This window comes from Bufo bufo, chromosome 1, assembly GCF_905171765.1.
Source record: "Bufo bufo chromosome 1, aBufBuf1.1, whole genome shotgun sequence".
Lineage (NCBI taxonomy): Eukaryota > Metazoa > Chordata > Amphibia > Anura > Bufonidae > Bufo > Bufo bufo.
In genome coordinates, this window is record NC_053389.1 from 202,715,668 (window position 1) to 202,734,582 (window position 18,915).

Consider the following 18,915-nt stretch of genomic DNA (forward strand, 5'->3'; position numbering starts at 1 on the left):
TCGAGCACACGCGCTATTCGGCCGAACACAGCGATGTGCTGAGCATCGCGATGCTCGAGCCGAACTGGTGTTCGGCCAAGCATGCTCGCTCAACACTACTTTAGAACATATAACTGCACCACTGACCGCAAATATATATTTTCTTTTTAAACTAATACACAACAAAAAGTGCTTTAGAACATGTAACTGCACAGCTGAATGGCAAATATATTTAACTTTTGCCACTAATACACGACAAAAAGGTCTGTAATTTTAGCACTTCGCCACTCAACGGCTAATAAGCCCTTTTTTCCCACTAATACAAGCCAAAAATGCTTTAGAACATATAAGTGCACCTCAGAAGGGCAAATAAGATGTAGAAATATTTCCTTGTAATAAACCCTGTTAATGCCTGTTTCAAACAACACTTGCACCCTAATAAGAACAGTTTGCTGGAAGTACAGAGCTGTATAATGGCAATTTGTATCCCCAGTCATTGCAGCAAGGTGTAAAAGGATTGTTCCTATTACCCAGGCTGTAACCTCCCCTACTGAACCCTGTTCAACATAAATGCTGTGGAATGATTCCTCTCTATCCTTTCCCTACACCTTTATTAATCTTTCCCTGCACTTGTAAATAGTTTTTTTAGCACAATTAAGTTTTTTCTAACACTGTCCCTAGCGCCTGCTGACATCTCTCCCTGCACTAAGTACACTGCTAAATGGCAGAATCTAAGATGGCTGTCGCTATTTATAGGGCTGTGACATCACAGGGCTGTCTGCTTATTGGCTGCATGCATTGCATTATGGATCATCCCGCCTTCCCAGAGTTCCTTTCTACATGTCCTCACACATGCAGCAGCCATTTTAGGAAAAAAATGTGATTAGGATGCTCAGTAAAAAACAACTGCAATTCATTAAGACCCACCTGGCAACTTACAGAACATAAAGAATCTGCTGCTCACATCTTGTGCCAGAAACCTCAGAATAGCTTCAGGTTTCATGTGAAGTACATGCCTTAATAAGTCGATTTGGCAGCACAAGGAGAGCCTACACAATGTTAGCAGGTGGTTTTAATGTCATGGCTTATTGGTGTATGGGTATTGGATGACTTTGTTTCTTATATGGATGCAGATGTACCATATGTAAACAGTTGCATGGATGTGTACAACCTGTGCTGTTGCACATGGACCCAGTAGGAGAATCTTAATTATGTCTACCAGATTGCATCTAAGCTTACTTTGCTCATTACTGTGCTATTGTACAGCAAGGGGCTTATATACGGTTCTTGTATGAGAACCCTCTGCTGTCTGTGTCCAAATGGTTTGAAATGGTCTCATCAAACAGATCCAAAAATTTGATCTGGGTGATTTTAATTAAGTTCTTCAAGCTATACCATCCACTGTATTTAATGATGTGATGTAGCCACAGATTGTTTGCATTTAAATAATATATTTATTCTTAGAGGATCATGTAATACATAATATCACTTTTTTTTTAAATCATTTTAGGAGAGGTTCAAGAAGAACTGACTACAACCGTAGCTTATCCTCTGGAATGGAAAGCAGGTAGTTCAGAAAAATTAAATAATCATAAAATTGTGGAATGAGGGATTTTTAAAAACTTTAATGGGGTGTCCACTTTCTGGTTACTGCTAAGCAATGTGTTTGTAAGATGATTATATGGCACTTATTAATATATAGCCTTTGTTGAAATTCTGTGCCATTTTCAATATTTCATAAAATATGCCCCCTTTGGTTGCCAATTCATTTGTGCTGTTCACACAGCGATCATATCCATAAAATGGCTGTTGATGAAGGGTCATGTGAACAGGTAAATCACCTTCAAGTGATGGCTCCTCTATTCAAATATGCTGCTAATGTCATCTGGACTTCACTGCTGGGATTTTAATGCATGTGTAGTGTGTTAGAATGGAGGAGGCTGAGTGATGTGACTGGTAACATGACCCTCCATCAGCAGCCATCTTATGGACAAGACCTCTATGCGGACAACAGAGAAGACTTGCCTAACAAGGGGACATGGCTTATGAAATATAGCAAACGGCACAGAATACTAACAGAGGCTATATTAGTAAAGCTGAGTTCACATCAGCGTTCAGCTTTTCCATTCTTCTGGTCAGTTATGGAAACAGAAGAGTGAACAGGATGGAATCTGCACATAACTGAGCCGTATGTTGCCTATGAACCCCATAGACTATAATGGGATCCATTAGGTTTCCGCTCAGAGGAAGATTTTTGAAGGGGAGACAAAAGTCCTGCATGTCCAGGACAGACAGAGCTGATCAGACAAAATAGCTGGTTAACGCGAGCACCTGACCACCTGGTATAGAAGCACACATAGATCAGGGAAACATAAACACTAACAAACACGGAGCATACAGGTCACAGGAGACACCACACAAACAACCAGTATACATGGGAATAGTCAACTGCACCCAGTACGTAAGTACAGGCAGCCAGCCTAAATTGCAACACAGTGTGACAGTGAACCAGAAAGTAGCCAGAAAGTGGCCAACCCCTTTAGTTTTATTAAATATAGTCATTATGAATGTAGCAATATGGAAGATGTATACATTTTTTGTAAATGGGGTGTAAATAGAAAGAAAAAAAAAAGATGAATGAAGCAATACTATAAATGTATATGCCCCTGACTACATAATGGAGGTTGTCCTATCTCACTGTGGAAATGACGAGATGGGACTTAGTGCCAAACCCAGGTGGCCAGGTTTATGGAGCTCTGCTGTTTCCATAACTCCCATTGCAGTGAATTGGAGTTATAGAAACAGCATAGCTTTCTGTGTTGCGCTGTTCATTTAGGTCACTACAATGGGAGTTACAGAAACAGAGGAGGACCAGTCTGCTCATAAGTTTTTGAAAGGCCGGCCACCTGGGGTTGGTGCGTAGTCCCGTCTCGCTGTAGAAATGCCAAAATTGGACAACTTTAATATCAGATGGGAAAACTTTCAAAATAGCCATTCTGACATGCATTTTTAATGTAAGTACACCAGCCTCACCAGGCTATTTTATAACTGATGCAGTTTATAATGTGAAATCTGATGGCAGATCCTCTTTAAATCTTTTTTTCTTTTTATATGGTACTTAGGGAATCATTGTCAATCATATTGTAAGCCATCCCATAGTCGTGTCCACATGAACCTTCGCAAATACTGCAAAAAGGACTATGGTATGTATGAATTATTTTTAAGAATGCACATTTGCTTCTTGACTTAAGCATTTATGGTCTACCTTCATAATTCACACTTTATGTATATGTGTAACCTTTTCTTAAAGGCAGCTCTTTAGCTCAGTGTTGTGAGGTAACTTATCCTCCTGTGTGATTAGGACAGGTTTTGTGTGTACTAATAGGACGGAGGCCATTTTATTTCTTCTGATGATTGTTCCACAGACAAAGCATGGCATTATAACTAATGAAAGATATTTGGGAATATATTTATAATAAAGTAATATTTAAGTATTTTCATTTTCTTAATTCCTGGATAACCCCTTTAAGATAGAAGGAGCTGCCATACAATGTTCTGTATGTTGTTCTGTTTTGGAGAAGTTAGTTTGGATGAATCCATCACTGAGCTGTTATGCTTTTTAATTCCTTACAACTCTTCAAACACCAAATTTGCTTTCTGAAATGCAGAATATTCATGACCAGTGTGGTATCCTGTAGGAGATCATAGCACCTTGTGTCAGTATTGCATAGAGAGTATGTAATCTGCCATATATAGTAGTCCATAAAAGAAAATTTTTCTAAGAAAGTCTGGTCATGAAAATAGGGTGGTGTTCAAAAAAGGTGATTTCTTAGAGACGTTTCACTATATACTGTACATATGTGTGTAATGCCTGTACGTGTGTATGTTATTGTGTCTAATTGTGTAAAGTATACATTATATATAGTATGTGCATTGTTATCTAATAGTACTATTTATTTCTATGGTTTAAATGTTCTATTTATGAGTAGCATTAGCAATACTATTTTTGTGCATAGATATCAGTACTAATAATGTCTAATGGTGCTATTATCGTGTATTAGTATGCTGTGCTATTTATGAGCATAGTAGTGTGACACTATATGTATGAAACGGCAGCATTGTTTATTTGTATTGTATATTAGTATTATTTCTGTGCAGTAATATGAGAGCACTAAAAGCATCTCGTGGTGTGTACCTGTGAAATATATCTGTACATACATAAGCTCCCACACATCCATGTCCATGAAACACCCCACTTCCATTCGCAAAATGTTGCATGCAACCCTGTTTGTGTGTGAAAAGTATATGGCTGGATCTTTTATATGTACCTGTATAGTGTGGCAACATCATTTGTACAATTTATAGCTGTATTTTCCATGTATACAGCATATCTGGCACTGCAGGGTACTGATATTTCCACTTTTTTGTAGTATTATATATGCACACTTTCTGACACTTTAGTTTTTCATTGCAGTAGTTTATAGCACTATTATCTTATTTTCAGTACCTCTATGCACTGCCATTTATATTTCAAAACTGGTAAACAGTTTAAGTATGACATTATGCACTCAAATCATAATTCTGTGGAATTTACTGATTCAATAAATATTTTAGCTGTCGCAGATTGTTGGGGAGAAGGAAACGAAGGATGAGAGTGGTAGATTTGGCCTTGAGGGTGGTAGTAGTACTCACAGTGGCAATTTCCCTCAAACCCTACACCCACGGTGGCTCTCGCTGGGACCGTATAGTGATTGGTGGGCGCACTCTTTCTTCCCTCGGGGGCATATCCTGGTCTTGGGACTCCTATCTGCTGGTGATTGGGTGTCCTTGATGTTAAATGTTTTGACAGGGTGCAAGGCAGGATAGTGGATGAAGTGGCCTCAGATGATGGAGGAATCAGTAACCAGGCCAGTTGATATCAATAAATAAGTCTCTCTTTACTACAGTGTAAAGATTACAAAACTAGTTGTGATATGCATTGTAGTGAAAATTGCTTTAGATACCAAACCCTCAAAATATGAGCTAAAGTGCTAATGATATGATGTCATCTATAGTTACAGAATAAAAGGACAAAATGTACTAAACATATCTATGGACACAATTTAAATCCCCAAATAAACTACAAATTAAACTAGACATTTTTAAGAAAGCAAACTTACTGACTAATATTGTTAAAGTTTGTCATTGTATTTAGGCTTTTCTCTTTTCCATATTCACTAAATGGAATGCGATAGACCTTCAGTTTCTAGGACTTTTTAGATGCAAATAGATTAATTAGTGGGAATTAACAGCAGCATTGCTGTGCTTTCATGGTGCTCTTTGCCTGCTTTGGGTCAGTGTCCTCCCAGTAGGTCCTCTTGATCCCACAGGCACAGCCAGGATAAAATGAGTGAAGTATCATCATTTCATAGGATTAGTTAAAGCCATGGCTTTTGAGAAAATAAGGATTCTAGGGTGAGAAGGGAAGTGTGCACTAAAAAGCAGAACGTGTAAGGGAGAGAAGAGAGAGCGATCAAGTCCAAGCCCTGCTGCGTAAGAAGAATGTTTTCAACAATACAAAGGGATTTATCAAGTTAAGCCGATTTTCTCTTGAATATTATAAAGAATTAAGGGCAAAGACGGAAAAAAGTGGAATGAAAACAGAACCAACCTTGGAAAGACTATACATTTAACTGTGTACAAGCTTGCATAAAAAATACACTAAAATTGTTCCTTAAAGCAAAATTCATTTACTTTATGCAGGTTCATTCTTCGGAATGTCTAATGAATAGTTACATTGCTGCACCCCTTTTCACAGAGAGGTTACACAAACTATTGGGTGGCTTGTAATGTATTAATGCTCAGTATGCTTCAGGGCAAGCACCATTTAATGAAAAGGGTAAGGGGCCTACAAGGCTCAGACAGAGGTGAGAAAAAGACAGGGGAATAAAAAGAGTTTTCCTTGATTAATCGTCTTTATGTCATGACCAATAAAACTAAACAATCTTCAAACAAATGATGAGCTACAGAGTAACTACTCAAATTAAAGGGATGAGGTCACAGGTTAAGTGTGTGCAACCACCCAAAGTGTATGTATATATGAGAACAATCTTACAAACCCTTCAAATATGCTGTTTGTTTAAGAGAAAAAAAATAAACTGAATGAAACCAACATGAATTCAGCATCACACTGCATGTTAGACTGCTAACCAGTGGCAGAGGAAATTTAAAGAGCCAATTTCAATGTAGAAATCCATCCAACTATAGTGAGAACTAATATCTACAGAAGGAAAAGTCTTGTGGCATCAGTGGTTGTGTCTAGGTGTGACTCCATAACAAAATTACATTGTGGATTCATGCAAGAGGTCATAAGACCAACAACATTCCAAGAGCTCAGCTTGGGTCAGAATTTCAGTATTAACCTCTTCTGGACACAGGGCGTACCGGTACGCCCTGATGTCCTGGTACTTAAGGACACAGGGCGTACGGGTACGTCCTGTGTATTTCTAATTACCGCCGCCCGGCGGGTGGTGTTCGGAACCCGGTACCTGCTTAAATCATTAAGCAGGCACCTTAGCTAAATGCACGGGGGGGTCCCGTGACCCCACGTGTCAGCGATCGCCGCAAACCGCAGGTCAATTCAGACCTGCGGTTTGCGGCTTTACCTGCGGTTTTCGGCTGCTGGCGGAGGTGCCATCAAGTCCCCATGCGGCTGTAGGGGGGACCCGATAGCATGGAAGGCAGAGAAAAGCCTGAGGAAGGCATTGCGCTGCCTTCCGGTGACGAGCCTGTGAGATCCAGCCCCCTGGATCTCACAGGCCGAAAGCTGTATGAGTAATACACACAGTATTACTCATACAGCCAATGTATTGGAATGCATTGTAAAGGATTAGACCCCCAAAAGTTCAAGTCCCAAAGTGGGACAAAAAATAAAATGAAAAAAAAAAGTTGGAAAAATAAAGTTTTCCCCCCAAAAAATTTAAAGTTTGAAGTAAAAATAAACAAAAATTTAATTTTCCCCAAATAAAGTAAAAAAAAAAATTGGTAAAAAAAAGGGGGGGGGGGGGAAAGTATACATATTAGGTATCGCTGCCTCCGTATCGACCGACTCTATAAACATATCACATGATCTAACCCCTCAGATGAACACCGTAAAAAATAAAAAATAAAAACTGTGCTAAATAAAAAAAAAATTGTCACCTTGACATCACAAAAAGTACAACAGCAAGCGATCAAAAAGGCGTTTTCCAACCAAAATAGTACCAATCTAACCGTCATGTCATCTCGCAAAAAATGAGCCCCTACCTGAGACAATCGCCCCAAAAATAAAAAAACTATGGCTCCGAATATGGAGACACTAAAACATCATTTTGTTTTAAAAAAGCTGTTATTGTGTAAAACTTACATAAATAAAAAAAAAGTATACATATTAGGTATCACCGCGTCCATATCAACCGGCTCTATAAAAATATCACATGACATAACCCCTTAGAAGAACACCGTAAAAAAATAAAAACTGTGCTAAATAAACCATTTTTGTCACCTTACATCACAAAAAGTGTAATAGCAAGCGATCAAAAAGTCATATGCACCCCAAAATACTGCCAATCAAACCGTCATCTCATCCCGCATAAAATTAGACCCTACCTAAGATAATCGCCCAAAAACTGAAAAAACTATGGCTCTCAGAATATGGAGACACTAAAACATGATTATTTTTTTTGTTTCAAAAATGATATTATTGTGTAAAACGTACATAAATAAAAAAAAAGTATACATATTAGGCGTCTGTATCGACCGGCTCTATAAAAATTTCACATGACCTAACCCCTCAGATGAACACCGTAAAAAATTCTAAATAAAAACTGTGCTAAATAAACCATTTTTTCTGTCACCTTACATCACAAAAAGTGTAATAGCAAGCGATCAAAAAGTCACACGCACCTCAAAATAGTGCCAATAAAACTGTCATCTCATCCCGCAAAAATCATACCCTACCCAAGGTAATCGCCGAAAAATGGAAAAAATTATGGCTCTCAGACTATGGAAACACTAAATCATGATTTGTTTTGCTTCAAAAATGAAATCATTGTGTAAAACTTGCATAAATAAAAAAAAAGTATACATATTAGGTATCGCCGCATCCGTGAAAACCTGGTCTATAAAAATATCACATGATCTAACCTGTCAGATGAATGTTGTAAATAACAAAAAATAAAAACGGTGCCAAAACAGCTATTTCTTGTTACCTTGCCTCACAAAAAGTGTAATATAGCGCAACCAAAAATCATATGTACCCTAAACTAGTACCAACGATACTGTTTCTAAAATGGGACCACTTTTTTGGAGTTTCTAAACTAGGGGTGCATCAGGGGGGCTTCAAATGGGACATGGTGTAAAAAAAAACAGTCCAGCAAAATCTGCCTTCCAAAAACCGTATGGCATTCCTTTCCTTCTGCGCCCTGACCTGTGCCCGTACAGCAGTTTATGAGTACATATGGGGTGTTTCTGTAAACTACAGAATCAAGGCCATAAATATTGAGTTTTGTTTGGCTGCTAACCCTTGCTTTGTTACTGGGAAAAATGGATTAAAATGGAAAATTTGCCCAAAAATTTTAATTCTGAAATTTCATCTCCATTTGCCAATAACTCTTGTGGAACACCTAAAGGGTTAACAACGTTTGTAAAATCTGTTTTGAATACCTTGAGGGGTGTAGTTTCTTAGATGGGGTCACTTTTATGGAGTTTCTACTCTAGGGGTGCATCAGGGTGGCTTCAAATGGGACATGGTGTCAAAAAAACCAGTCCAGCAAAATCTGCCTTCCAAAAACCGTATGGCATTCCTTTCCTTCTGCGCCCTGCCGTGTGCTCGTACAGTGGTTTACGACCACATATGGGGTGTTTATGTAAATTACAGAATCAGAACCATAAATATTGAGTTTGGTTTGGCTGTTAACCCTTGCTTTGTAACTGGAAAAAAATTATTAAAATGGAAAATCTGCCAAAAAAGTGAAATTTTTAAATTGTATCTCTATTTCCCATTAATTCTTGTGGAACACCTAAAGGGTTAACAAAGTTTGTAAAATCAGTTTTGAATACCTTGAGGGGTGTAGTTTATAGAATGGGGTCCTTTTTGGGTGGTTTCTATTATGTAAGCCTCGCAAAGTGACTTCAGACCTGAACTGGTCCCTAAAAATTGGGTTTTTGAAAATTTCAGAAAAATTTCAAGATTTGCTTCTAAACTTCTAAGCCTTGTAACATCCCCAAAAAATAAAATATCATTCCCAAAATGATCCAAACATGAAGTAGACATATGGGGTATGTAAATTAATAACTATTTTTGGAGTTATTACTATGTATTGTAGAAGTAGAGAAATTGAAAGTTCGAAATTTGCTAATTTTTTAAAAATTTTGGTAAATTTGGTATTTTTTTATAAATAAAAATGCATTTTTTTTACTCAATATTACCAGTGTCATAAAGTACAATATGTGACAAAAAAACAATCTCAGAATGGCCTGGCTAAGTAAAAGCGTTTTAAAGTTATCACCACATAAAGTGACACTGGTCAGATTTGCAAAAAATGTCCTGGTCCTTAAGGTGAAATAATGCTGTGTCCTGAAGGGGTTAAACATTATGAATTTTTCTGGGCAAGCAAGTGATTCTTGAGAGTGAAACAAGGTGGATCACTGACATCCTCAAGTGCATCAAGTCTTATGTTGGCCCAGCAACATGTGGTTGATTCTCAAACAATATGAGAGCAGTAGAATGAAACTGAAAAACTTTATTGAAGGAACAATCAACTTTGTAATCTTATCACTTTTAGGTAGAATGCCTGATTATCTGTCTGATACCTGTAAAACAGTGGTACAGTATATACAGGGAGTGGGGGTAAGCTCCTGGATGGCCAGATCCTTTTCTGCTTTTTAGTGCACATGGTGGTTTAACACTTTAATTGTCAAAATAATTTTTGCAACATTTTTTATATGACACCTAGAGTTTTTTAGTAATATGTTTTGTAGAGACATTCTTTTCTTTTTTTTTGTTTTGTTGAGGGAAATTTTAAAAAAATCCCCTTTTTTCAAATATAGCTTCTATTTTTTAAATATGCAAACTGACATTGAAATAAATTATTAAATTACATTTTGTGTCGATCATTTTGATATATAATATATATAGTTTTGCGTGAATGGGACTACTATGGTAATGATTTTGGATGGTATGGGCGTCTTTTATTTACATTTTATAATATTTTTTATTTATGTTTTACATTTATTTTTGGAATATAATATCCACCCAGAGGTCATTAAAAGACAATGACACAGTTTTTTTTTGCACTTTTCCATTGTAACTGGGGCAAAGGAGCCCCAGTTACAGAGGAAAATAGTCTCCTCTAGGGGCATTGTGAACATACAGAACTGATCAGTTTCTGCTAAGACCCTACAGCCTTGCTCTGCCCCCAAGGCACACAGGGATTACATGATCTCTAGATCCAATGGAGGAAATGCCACTTCCTAGAGCTCATTGAGTGCTGTGCACCAAGCAAATAAGAAGGCAGAAATGGTAATAAATCGCTTCTGTCCTCTCCTCGTGGTAATTGGCTGTAATTGATAGCCAGGGACCTGACCTGCTCCTGCCATCTAGCAGGCTTTAATTCCATGCTGTACATGTAAGGCCTCTTTCACACAAGCAATATAGATTGTCTTAGGATCTGTTCAGGAAAAAAATGAAGGATTTGCACACAAGTTGAATCAGTCTTGTCTGCGATAGTATTCAGTGTTTCTGTTTTTCAGTCTAGGTTACATGCATTTTTCACGCAGGCCTAATTATTCCTATAAGGCAAGAGCTGCATAAAAAATGGACAATATAGAAGATGTTAGAATTTTTCCTGAATAGAAAGATGTGTACGCTGTCATATGAGACATCTTGAAGTATTGTAGTTGTAACGGACTCCCTGGTACCCCGACTGGGCACCTCCATCAGTGATATGGCTTCCCAAATGGAACATATTCCAACCGCTGTTATCATTACCCCAAGAATCAGGCAGCACTTATTTTGAAGTAAGCAGAATGACTAAAGCCTTTATTAACACAAAGCATTTGAGTTTTATAGAAAGAAACCCACCTCCTCCTGGTTTAGAAAGAACTGGTATCAACCACTTTGTGAGTCTGATTTGTCTTAATACACATTTTGAGTTAACAGGGCAAGCATCATGGCAAAAAGTCTAACAATGGGCTAATTAGTTTAACAGATAGGTGTGGATGGCGGATGGGAGGATAAACAAGGAGACATACACAATCAATGTGTTCCCCCGCACCCACAATAAACCGCATTCCCAAACATTAGCAACACACATCCTGGATTTGTCACAATACTCCCCCCTGTTCTATAATCCGGCATACCTGGCTAGAGCCACATGGGTCAGCCAGGGAATGTCCGGGAGCACAGTCCTAGAGATCAGTTTGCCGGGAAAGCCAATCCGCATTGCCATTCTGCTTTCCTGGCTGATATTGCACTGTAAAGTTATAATGCTGCAGGGCAAGACTCCAGCACAACAAACATCCATTGTCTCCGGAAACTCTGTTGAGCCAAATTAGTGGGCTATGGTCGGTGAGCACCGTAAAAGGTCGTCCATACAAATTCGGCTGTAGTTTCTTCAGAGCCCATACCAGCGCAAGGCACTTCTTTTCAATAGCCGCGTACCCCACTTCCCGGGGTAGTAACTTGCAGCTGAGTTAGGCTACAGGGTGCTCACCGCCGTCGGCGCCCACCTGGATCAGCACTGCTCCCAACCCAAAAGTAGAGGCATCTGTGTGAACACAAAATTGTTTGTTGGGGTCAGGAGCAGCAAGAATAGGGGCAGAAATCAATGCTTCCTTTAACTTCTGGAAGCTTTGCATTCTGGGGACCACAGGACCTGCCGGGGAAGGTTCTTACGGGTAAGGTCAATCAAGGGTTTTGCCATAGAGCTGAAGTTGGGGATGAACCGTCTGTAATATCCTGCAGTCCCTAAGAAGGCTAAAACCGGGGTCTTTGTCAGGAGAGTGGGCCCGTTGGCGACTGCCTGGACCTTAGCAGGTTGTCTACAGCCCACCCAATGCCCGAGGTACTGTACTTCAGACATCCCTATGTTGCACTTGTCTGGCTTCAACGTTAGTCCTGCAGCCCTAATGCGGTCTAACACAATACCCAGGTGAACAAGATGTTCCTCCCAGGTATCACTGTAGATCGCAATGTCGTCCAGATATGCACAGGCATAGTCCTGGAGACCATAAAGAAGCCGATCTACCATCCTCTGGAATGTCGCCGGAGCATTCTTCATTCCAAACGGCATGACCAAAAACTGGTACAGGCCGAAAGGAGTGATAAACGCTGACTTTGGAACAGCATCCACGTCCAGATAAATCTGCCAGTACCCTTTACATAGGTCAAGGGTAGTCAAAAAGTTACCCCGAGTGATGCGGTCTAGCAGCTCATACACTAGGGGCATAGGGTAAGCATCAGTTGTGGTGCGATCATTCAGTCTCCTGTAATCTATACAAAAACTGGTCGTACCATTCTGTTTAGGCACTACCACTACTGGCTCTATGACGGCTCGATGACTCCCATATCGAGCATATCCCTAATTTCCTGCCTCATCCCTTCCCTGACTGCAATGGGTAGACGGTATGGAGCCTGCTTGAGAGCCGGCTGAGAGCCATCTCTACTCGATGCTCTGCTACTGTAGTGGATCCAGGGGTGGTTGAGAACATCTCCTGTCTCTGCTCCTTCTGCTCAGTCCCTAGCTGTTCATCCCTAGCTGATCATCTAACTTGACTGCCTCTATGCTGGTGCTGACACTACTACGCTCTGGAAGTGCCGGCAGGGGAAGACTCTCTGAGTCATCCCCGGCCGGAGCACAAATGGCTGCTACATCTTCTGACCTTTCCTCGTACACTTTGAGCATATTCACATGAAAGGTCCTCTGGACTCTTTTATCCAAACATTTAGCTACATGGTAGGTAGTGTTGCAAAGCTGCTTCACTACCTTGTAAGGTCCCTCCCAATTGGCTTGCATCCTATTTGCCTTGGTTGGTGTGAGGGCAAGAACCTTTTGCCCAACAAGCAGAGTGCGGTCCTGGGCGGTCCAATCGTACCACTTCTGCCAACCCTGCACGTGCTGAAGATTCTCACTGACCATCTCAGTGAGCTCCTTTAGCCTGTCCCTCAATGCTAAAACATAAGCTATCACCAATGTGTCCTGACCCCCCTTCCTCCTTCCCAGTGGGTTCTCAATAAGTCTAGGGGTCCCCTCACCCTTCTACCCTATAACAACTCAAAGGGAGAAAATTCAGTGGACTCCTGGGGTACCTCCCGGTAAGCGAATAGGAGGTATGGCAGGAGATTATCTTAATCTTTGTGAGAGGCAACGAACGTATGAAGCAGCTGCTTTAGCATTCTAAATCTGCTGGATCAGTTCAGCGGTAAATTGAGTCTTTTGGTCCGAGATAATCTCTCTAGGAAATCCCAACTGAGCAAAGATCCTCAGTAGGACATTAGCCACTATCTCTGCATGGATATTGGCCAGCGGAATCACCTCCGGGTAACAGGTGGCATAGTCCACAATCGTCAATATATATACCTCTTTCCAGAGGGACTGGGATGGGGAAGTGGTCCGACCAAGTCAACTGCAATCTGACTAAAAAGTTCAGAAATGATGGGCATAGGATACAAGGAAGCTCTGGAATGGTCATCCTTCTTGCCCACCCGCTGACAACTGTCGCAGGTCCAACAGTATTGACGAACGTCCTCAGTGATCCTTTGCCAAAAGAATAATTGGGTCAGGTGGGCATGGGTTTTAGTAACTCCAAGGTGCCCCGCTAAGGGAATGTCTTGGGCAATGCTAAGAAGCTGGGACCGATGTTGCGGGGTACCACTAACTATCGCTTTGGTAGATGATGAGACCTCTTGCCCTCAGTAACCCTGTACAGTAGCCCCCATCCCACTCAAAGTGGTCCCGTCCAAACCCCCCTGGGTCCAACCCCGCTCTCTCTCTATACTTGGTCAATGAGGGGTCGGCCAGAGTTTCCTGGGCGAATTGGGCTGGGGCAACCCAGGACAATGTCGGGGAAATTGAGTCAGGGGTCATAAGAACCAGGCTTACCTGGGTCCCATGATCGAATGTATAGCTCGCCTGTCTGGACTGCTGCCGGGTGGTCACTGGATATGCCTCGGATGAGGACTCCGCTATGAAAGATGAAGTCAAAATCCCCAGATCGTTTCCAAGCAGGACATCTGCAGGCAGATTTTTCATCACCCTGACCTCCAGTTCACAGTTATCGGCTCGCCAGTCCAGGTATACTCAGGCGGTCGGAATTTGGATGATTTTTCCCCCTGTTACTCATACTTCAATGGCCCATCCTGTATGGACGTCAAATCTCACCATCCGCGGCTGTACTAGTGTGATGGTGGCTCCACTGTCCCTGAGCCATTGAGTGGGGCATCCATTCACTTTCACCGGCTGCCTATGGTGTTGGTGGTTATCTAGAGCAGCTGCCTGCACAGGGTCCACTTCGCGGAGCACTTCAAACTCCTCTTCATGCCATCTTCCTACCAACATTACCGGGGACTCCGCTACTAAATGGGCTGCTGCTCTCTGGACGATTTCAGGGGCAGTTGCTGAGTATGTCCCGTCTGATTGCATGTATAGCACCTTTTCCCATCCGATCAGAGAAGGGTTGCAGGCACTGCCCGAGGAGGAGGGTACGAGGGCGGTGGACAGTTTGTTGTTACTGGGGGACAAGGTATCACCGCCTGAAATGGTCTACTGACTGGTCGAGCTTCAGGTCGAGGGGGTCTCCTGGTACCAATATACTGATATTCCAGGACTGCAGCTACATTGATGTTAAGAGGTCTTCGGTCCTTCACCGAATCCCTAATTTCGACCGGCAACTGGTCGTATAGCTGCTCAATTAGGATTAGCTGGGCAGCTTCCGCCATGGTGGTGATGTGGCAGCCCGCGAACCAGGCATCCACGGCTCGGGCCATCTGGTGTGCTACTTTTGTATACGGCTGCTTGCCTTCCTTCAGCAGCCCTCGAACTTTAATCGATGAGCTTCAGGGGTGATATTATAGTGGGCTAGGATCCTCTCCTTCACCCGCTCGTAGTTTATTCTGTCTTCCACAGGAGTAGATTTGAGGGCACTCAAAGCCTGACCAGAGAGTTTACTCATCAGGATCTTAATCCAGTCAGCCTCTTCTACTCCCTGCATGTCACACTGCGTCTCAAACAGCTCCAGGTACGCATAAATGTCTTCCTGGCCATCCTGGAAGAGTCGGAATCAGTCAAACTGTATTTTCTTTGCAAATTCGAATATTGCTCCTGCCGCTCATCACTAATCGGGACAAATCAGACTCCTACAAAGTGGTTGATACCAGTTCTTTCTTGACCGGGAGGGGTGGGTTTCTTTCTATAAAACTCAAATTCTTTGTGTTAATAAAGGCTCTTGTCATTCTGCTTACCTCAAAATGAGTGCTGCCTGATTCTTGGAGTAAAGGTAACAGCGGTTGGAATACGTTCCATTTGGGAAGCCATATCACTGAGCAGGTGCCCAGTCGGGATACCAGGGAGTGCGTCACAATTGGTGGCAAGCAGTGGATGCTTCCCTGCGCTTGGAACATCCAGACCACCACCGGGACATCATCGGAGGAGGATCGATATAGCAGCCTTAAGTGAAGTACACTGAAGGACTTACTCGAGTCCCGAGGAATCAGTGGAAGCTGCAAGACTAAGGCATCTCTCATAGCAGAGGGAGATCGCACCAGAGAGAGGATGAGTGCTCCGGTGGGGGGGCGCTCAGCTCACAGAGCTCCAGCGGGATGTCCAGTGGAAGTTATCCCTGTATAGCACTCCACCTGACTCAGATACCATCACCAAACTCATCTCGGAGGCTACCAACCTGAGACAGGCGGAGTTTCAATGAGCAGGGGACCAACAGACAGTAGCTTGTAGTGCGAAAAGATATTCGAATCACTGCCGATTAGCGCAATCGCAAATATATTGGAGAACTTTACTCTATCTGCATATAAAGCTATTGTAATGTTCTGCTGTGCCAACCATTTTCTCTAGTCTCAGGAGAAACTTATGAAACTTCTAGCAATTTGAAAAATGGAGCCAAAATGGAGCCAAAGTGACCCACGCCTATATTTTGCGTTACTAATTCTCATTATACGATTTTTACATTGCCGATTTTTCGCATTCAATAAAATAATCTCGAATTTGCGAATATATGACGAATATTCTACAAAATATTTGTGAAATATAGCGAATTCGAATATAGCCCCTGCCTCTCATTACTAGTAATACGTCTATGAGCCTTGATGTAAAGACAATGGTCAATATTTACTTATGTGAGCACACCTAGAGTTTGGCATAAATTGCACCAAAGTGCACCGAGTGACAGGGTCTAGCCCCTCAATGTGCCTCAGCTCCACAGCTTTCCAGTGCTGGCCTTTACCATCGCTGTGCTGAAACCCTGATTTGCTTAAACAATATAATCTTTTTTTTTCTTCGGAACACTGCACCCAATTTTAACAAGACAATTTAGAAGGATTAACCCTACCAGATAGTATGCCTTGTTTTATATGGTTGATTCTGCTGACAGGTGCTCTTTAAAGACTTATACTTTTCCAGATTTATTCTAGAGTTTTATATTTCATGACTATCCCTAGAAAGAACAAAAATAAGCAGCATTTTACTTATTTAGTGCCATGATCATGCCGTAGGAAAACTCAATATATGTGGTACCATAAATACCATATTTGCACTAAAAATATTTTTTTAGCTTGATTTTAAATATTCAATGTCACAGGTACAAGCCAAGGTCATTAACCTCTTAACCCACCACGACTTACTTGTACATATAGAAAGTTAAGTGGTTGTATAGTGCGGGCTCACGCGCTAAGCTCACTCCATACACTGCGGATACCAGCTATAAAATCCAACAGGCACCCGCCAGGAGTGACTGAGTTTGGAGATAACTCCAATCTCGGTCATTTATAAAACCGTGGCATCTGTTTGGTGAGATAGAGGGAGAGGGCTCCCTCTGCCTTCGAATTGGAACTCTCACAGCCAAATTACAGAGTTTCAATTGGTTGCTATGGCAGCCTGGGGGCTTGTGAAGGCTCCCAAAGTGTTTATCTGTCTGAATAGCTATTCCAGAGGCGCAGTCTGACATGCAGCCTATAAAAATCCCATAGACTGTAGTGTTATATTGAAGTCTATGGGGCAAGCAAACAGAAGATTGCATGTTGAAGTCCCCAAGGGGACCAAAAAGTACCATAGTAGTAGTAAAAATAAAAATTCTATTCACCCCCTTTCCCAATTTTACATATAAAAAAATGATACAGAAATAAATATTATAGGTATCACCACATCCATATACAGTACATCATGTACGCTAAATAGAAAAAATATTGCTGTTTTTTAGTCATGTTGCAAAGAAAACATTTTTGGGAGGTTTTATTTTGTAAGTAATAAAATATAATAAAAACTATATATGTTTACTACCGTAATTGTACTGACCCTCAGAATACAATTGTTATGTCTTTTTTGTGAATGCCATCAACTCAAACCTGCAAAAACCATGGCGGAATTGCAGGGATTTTTTTTTGTCTGTTTTTTTCCAATTTCAAACCACAAAGAATTTTATTCCAATTTAAGCTATAGTAAATTAAATGGCACAATTAAAAATATTTTCCCCAAAAATTAAGCCGTCATATTGCTACCTGATTGAAAATTTTTTAATAAGTTATGGCTCTTGGGAGATGAGAAAAAAAGAAAATACAAGAGTAAAAATTGGCTATGCCCTCCAAGCAGTTAAGTTACATGAGTCTGCTTGAAACAATTTCTAGGGTGTTTAGTTATTACACTTGTTTTATTAAAAAGTAATTGAATTAAAGAGAACACTCCACTTAATTATAGTTTATTTCCTCTATATTGATACAGTCTTAAAAATGAGTTCATAAGCCCAAAATTCTCATTTCCTTCCAGAAATTACTCTGGGGCAGAGCTACAATACAGCTTTTCAGACACAGGGAAATAAATACTAAATATCCAAGGGTAAATTAGATAGATTGTAGTAGGTATGTAATTCAACAGGCTTAAAGAACAATACTGTAACAGTTTGATTAATATACACTAGACCTAATCTGGGACAGTGTCATAATAAAGTGAATAATTGCAAGACTATTTAATAAAAAAAAACGAGTAGATAATTAAGCTTTAAATGTTTCACATTTCTACTTCCATCTGAGTTGACTCAAGGAAAGTTAAACAAAGAGGCGACATCTATGATATCAACTGGAGGTGAGCAGTATAATCTCTGACAGAAGAGCAATCAAGTTTCCTGCTAGATCAACATGACCCTTTGTTTGAATAAATTGAACTATATAACCTCTAGCCTTGGAACCAAGAATGTGTTTGTTTTTGGACTTTTCACTTTAGGTGCAATTTTTTATTTATTTTTTCATAACTTGTTACTTTACCAAGTTAAATTACAGACAAAATAGCATAGAACATATAAATAGCATAGAACATATAAAACATATAAAAACCAGAGATAAGACCAGAGAGATTAATAAGATTAATATATTGACATTATTGAGGTATTTTTTTTATTTTTATTTGAGTGTAATTTGCAGTATGCCATTTATAATGTTTAAAATATAAGAGTGAAACTGGATCGCACATCCTCAATACTATGCTGTTATCTAATAACTGCTTCTCAGCATAATAAACATCGCTTCTCAGCGCAATTTACCGTATACCTACCCCAATGTTGCATGCTGTACGTGAGGCATTAGTATACAATTTGATCAAAAAGAATAGGCCCACTCACCATGACAAGGTTGCCTCTTTAAATGGGACCCTACTCTAAATTTGGCGCAGCACTGCATGGCGGCCCCATTGAAGAGAATTG

General features: G+C 40.6%; 1 protein-coding gene across 1 annotated transcript in view; it reads left to right on the forward strand.

Annotated features, from left to right (window-relative positions):
• Positions 1 to 18,915, forward strand: part of LOC120986918 (netrin-1-like) — a 147,593-nt gene that overhangs the window by 127,478 nt on the left and 1,200 nt on the right. The window contains exons 6-7 of the mRNA XM_040415598.1: positions 1,490 to 1,546; positions 3,102 to 3,182. Of these exons, the coding sequence (XP_040271532.1) occupies positions 1,490 to 1,546; positions 3,102 to 3,182 (138 nt within the window). The remainder of the gene's footprint in view (positions 1 to 1,489; positions 1,547 to 3,101; positions 3,183 to 18,915) is intronic.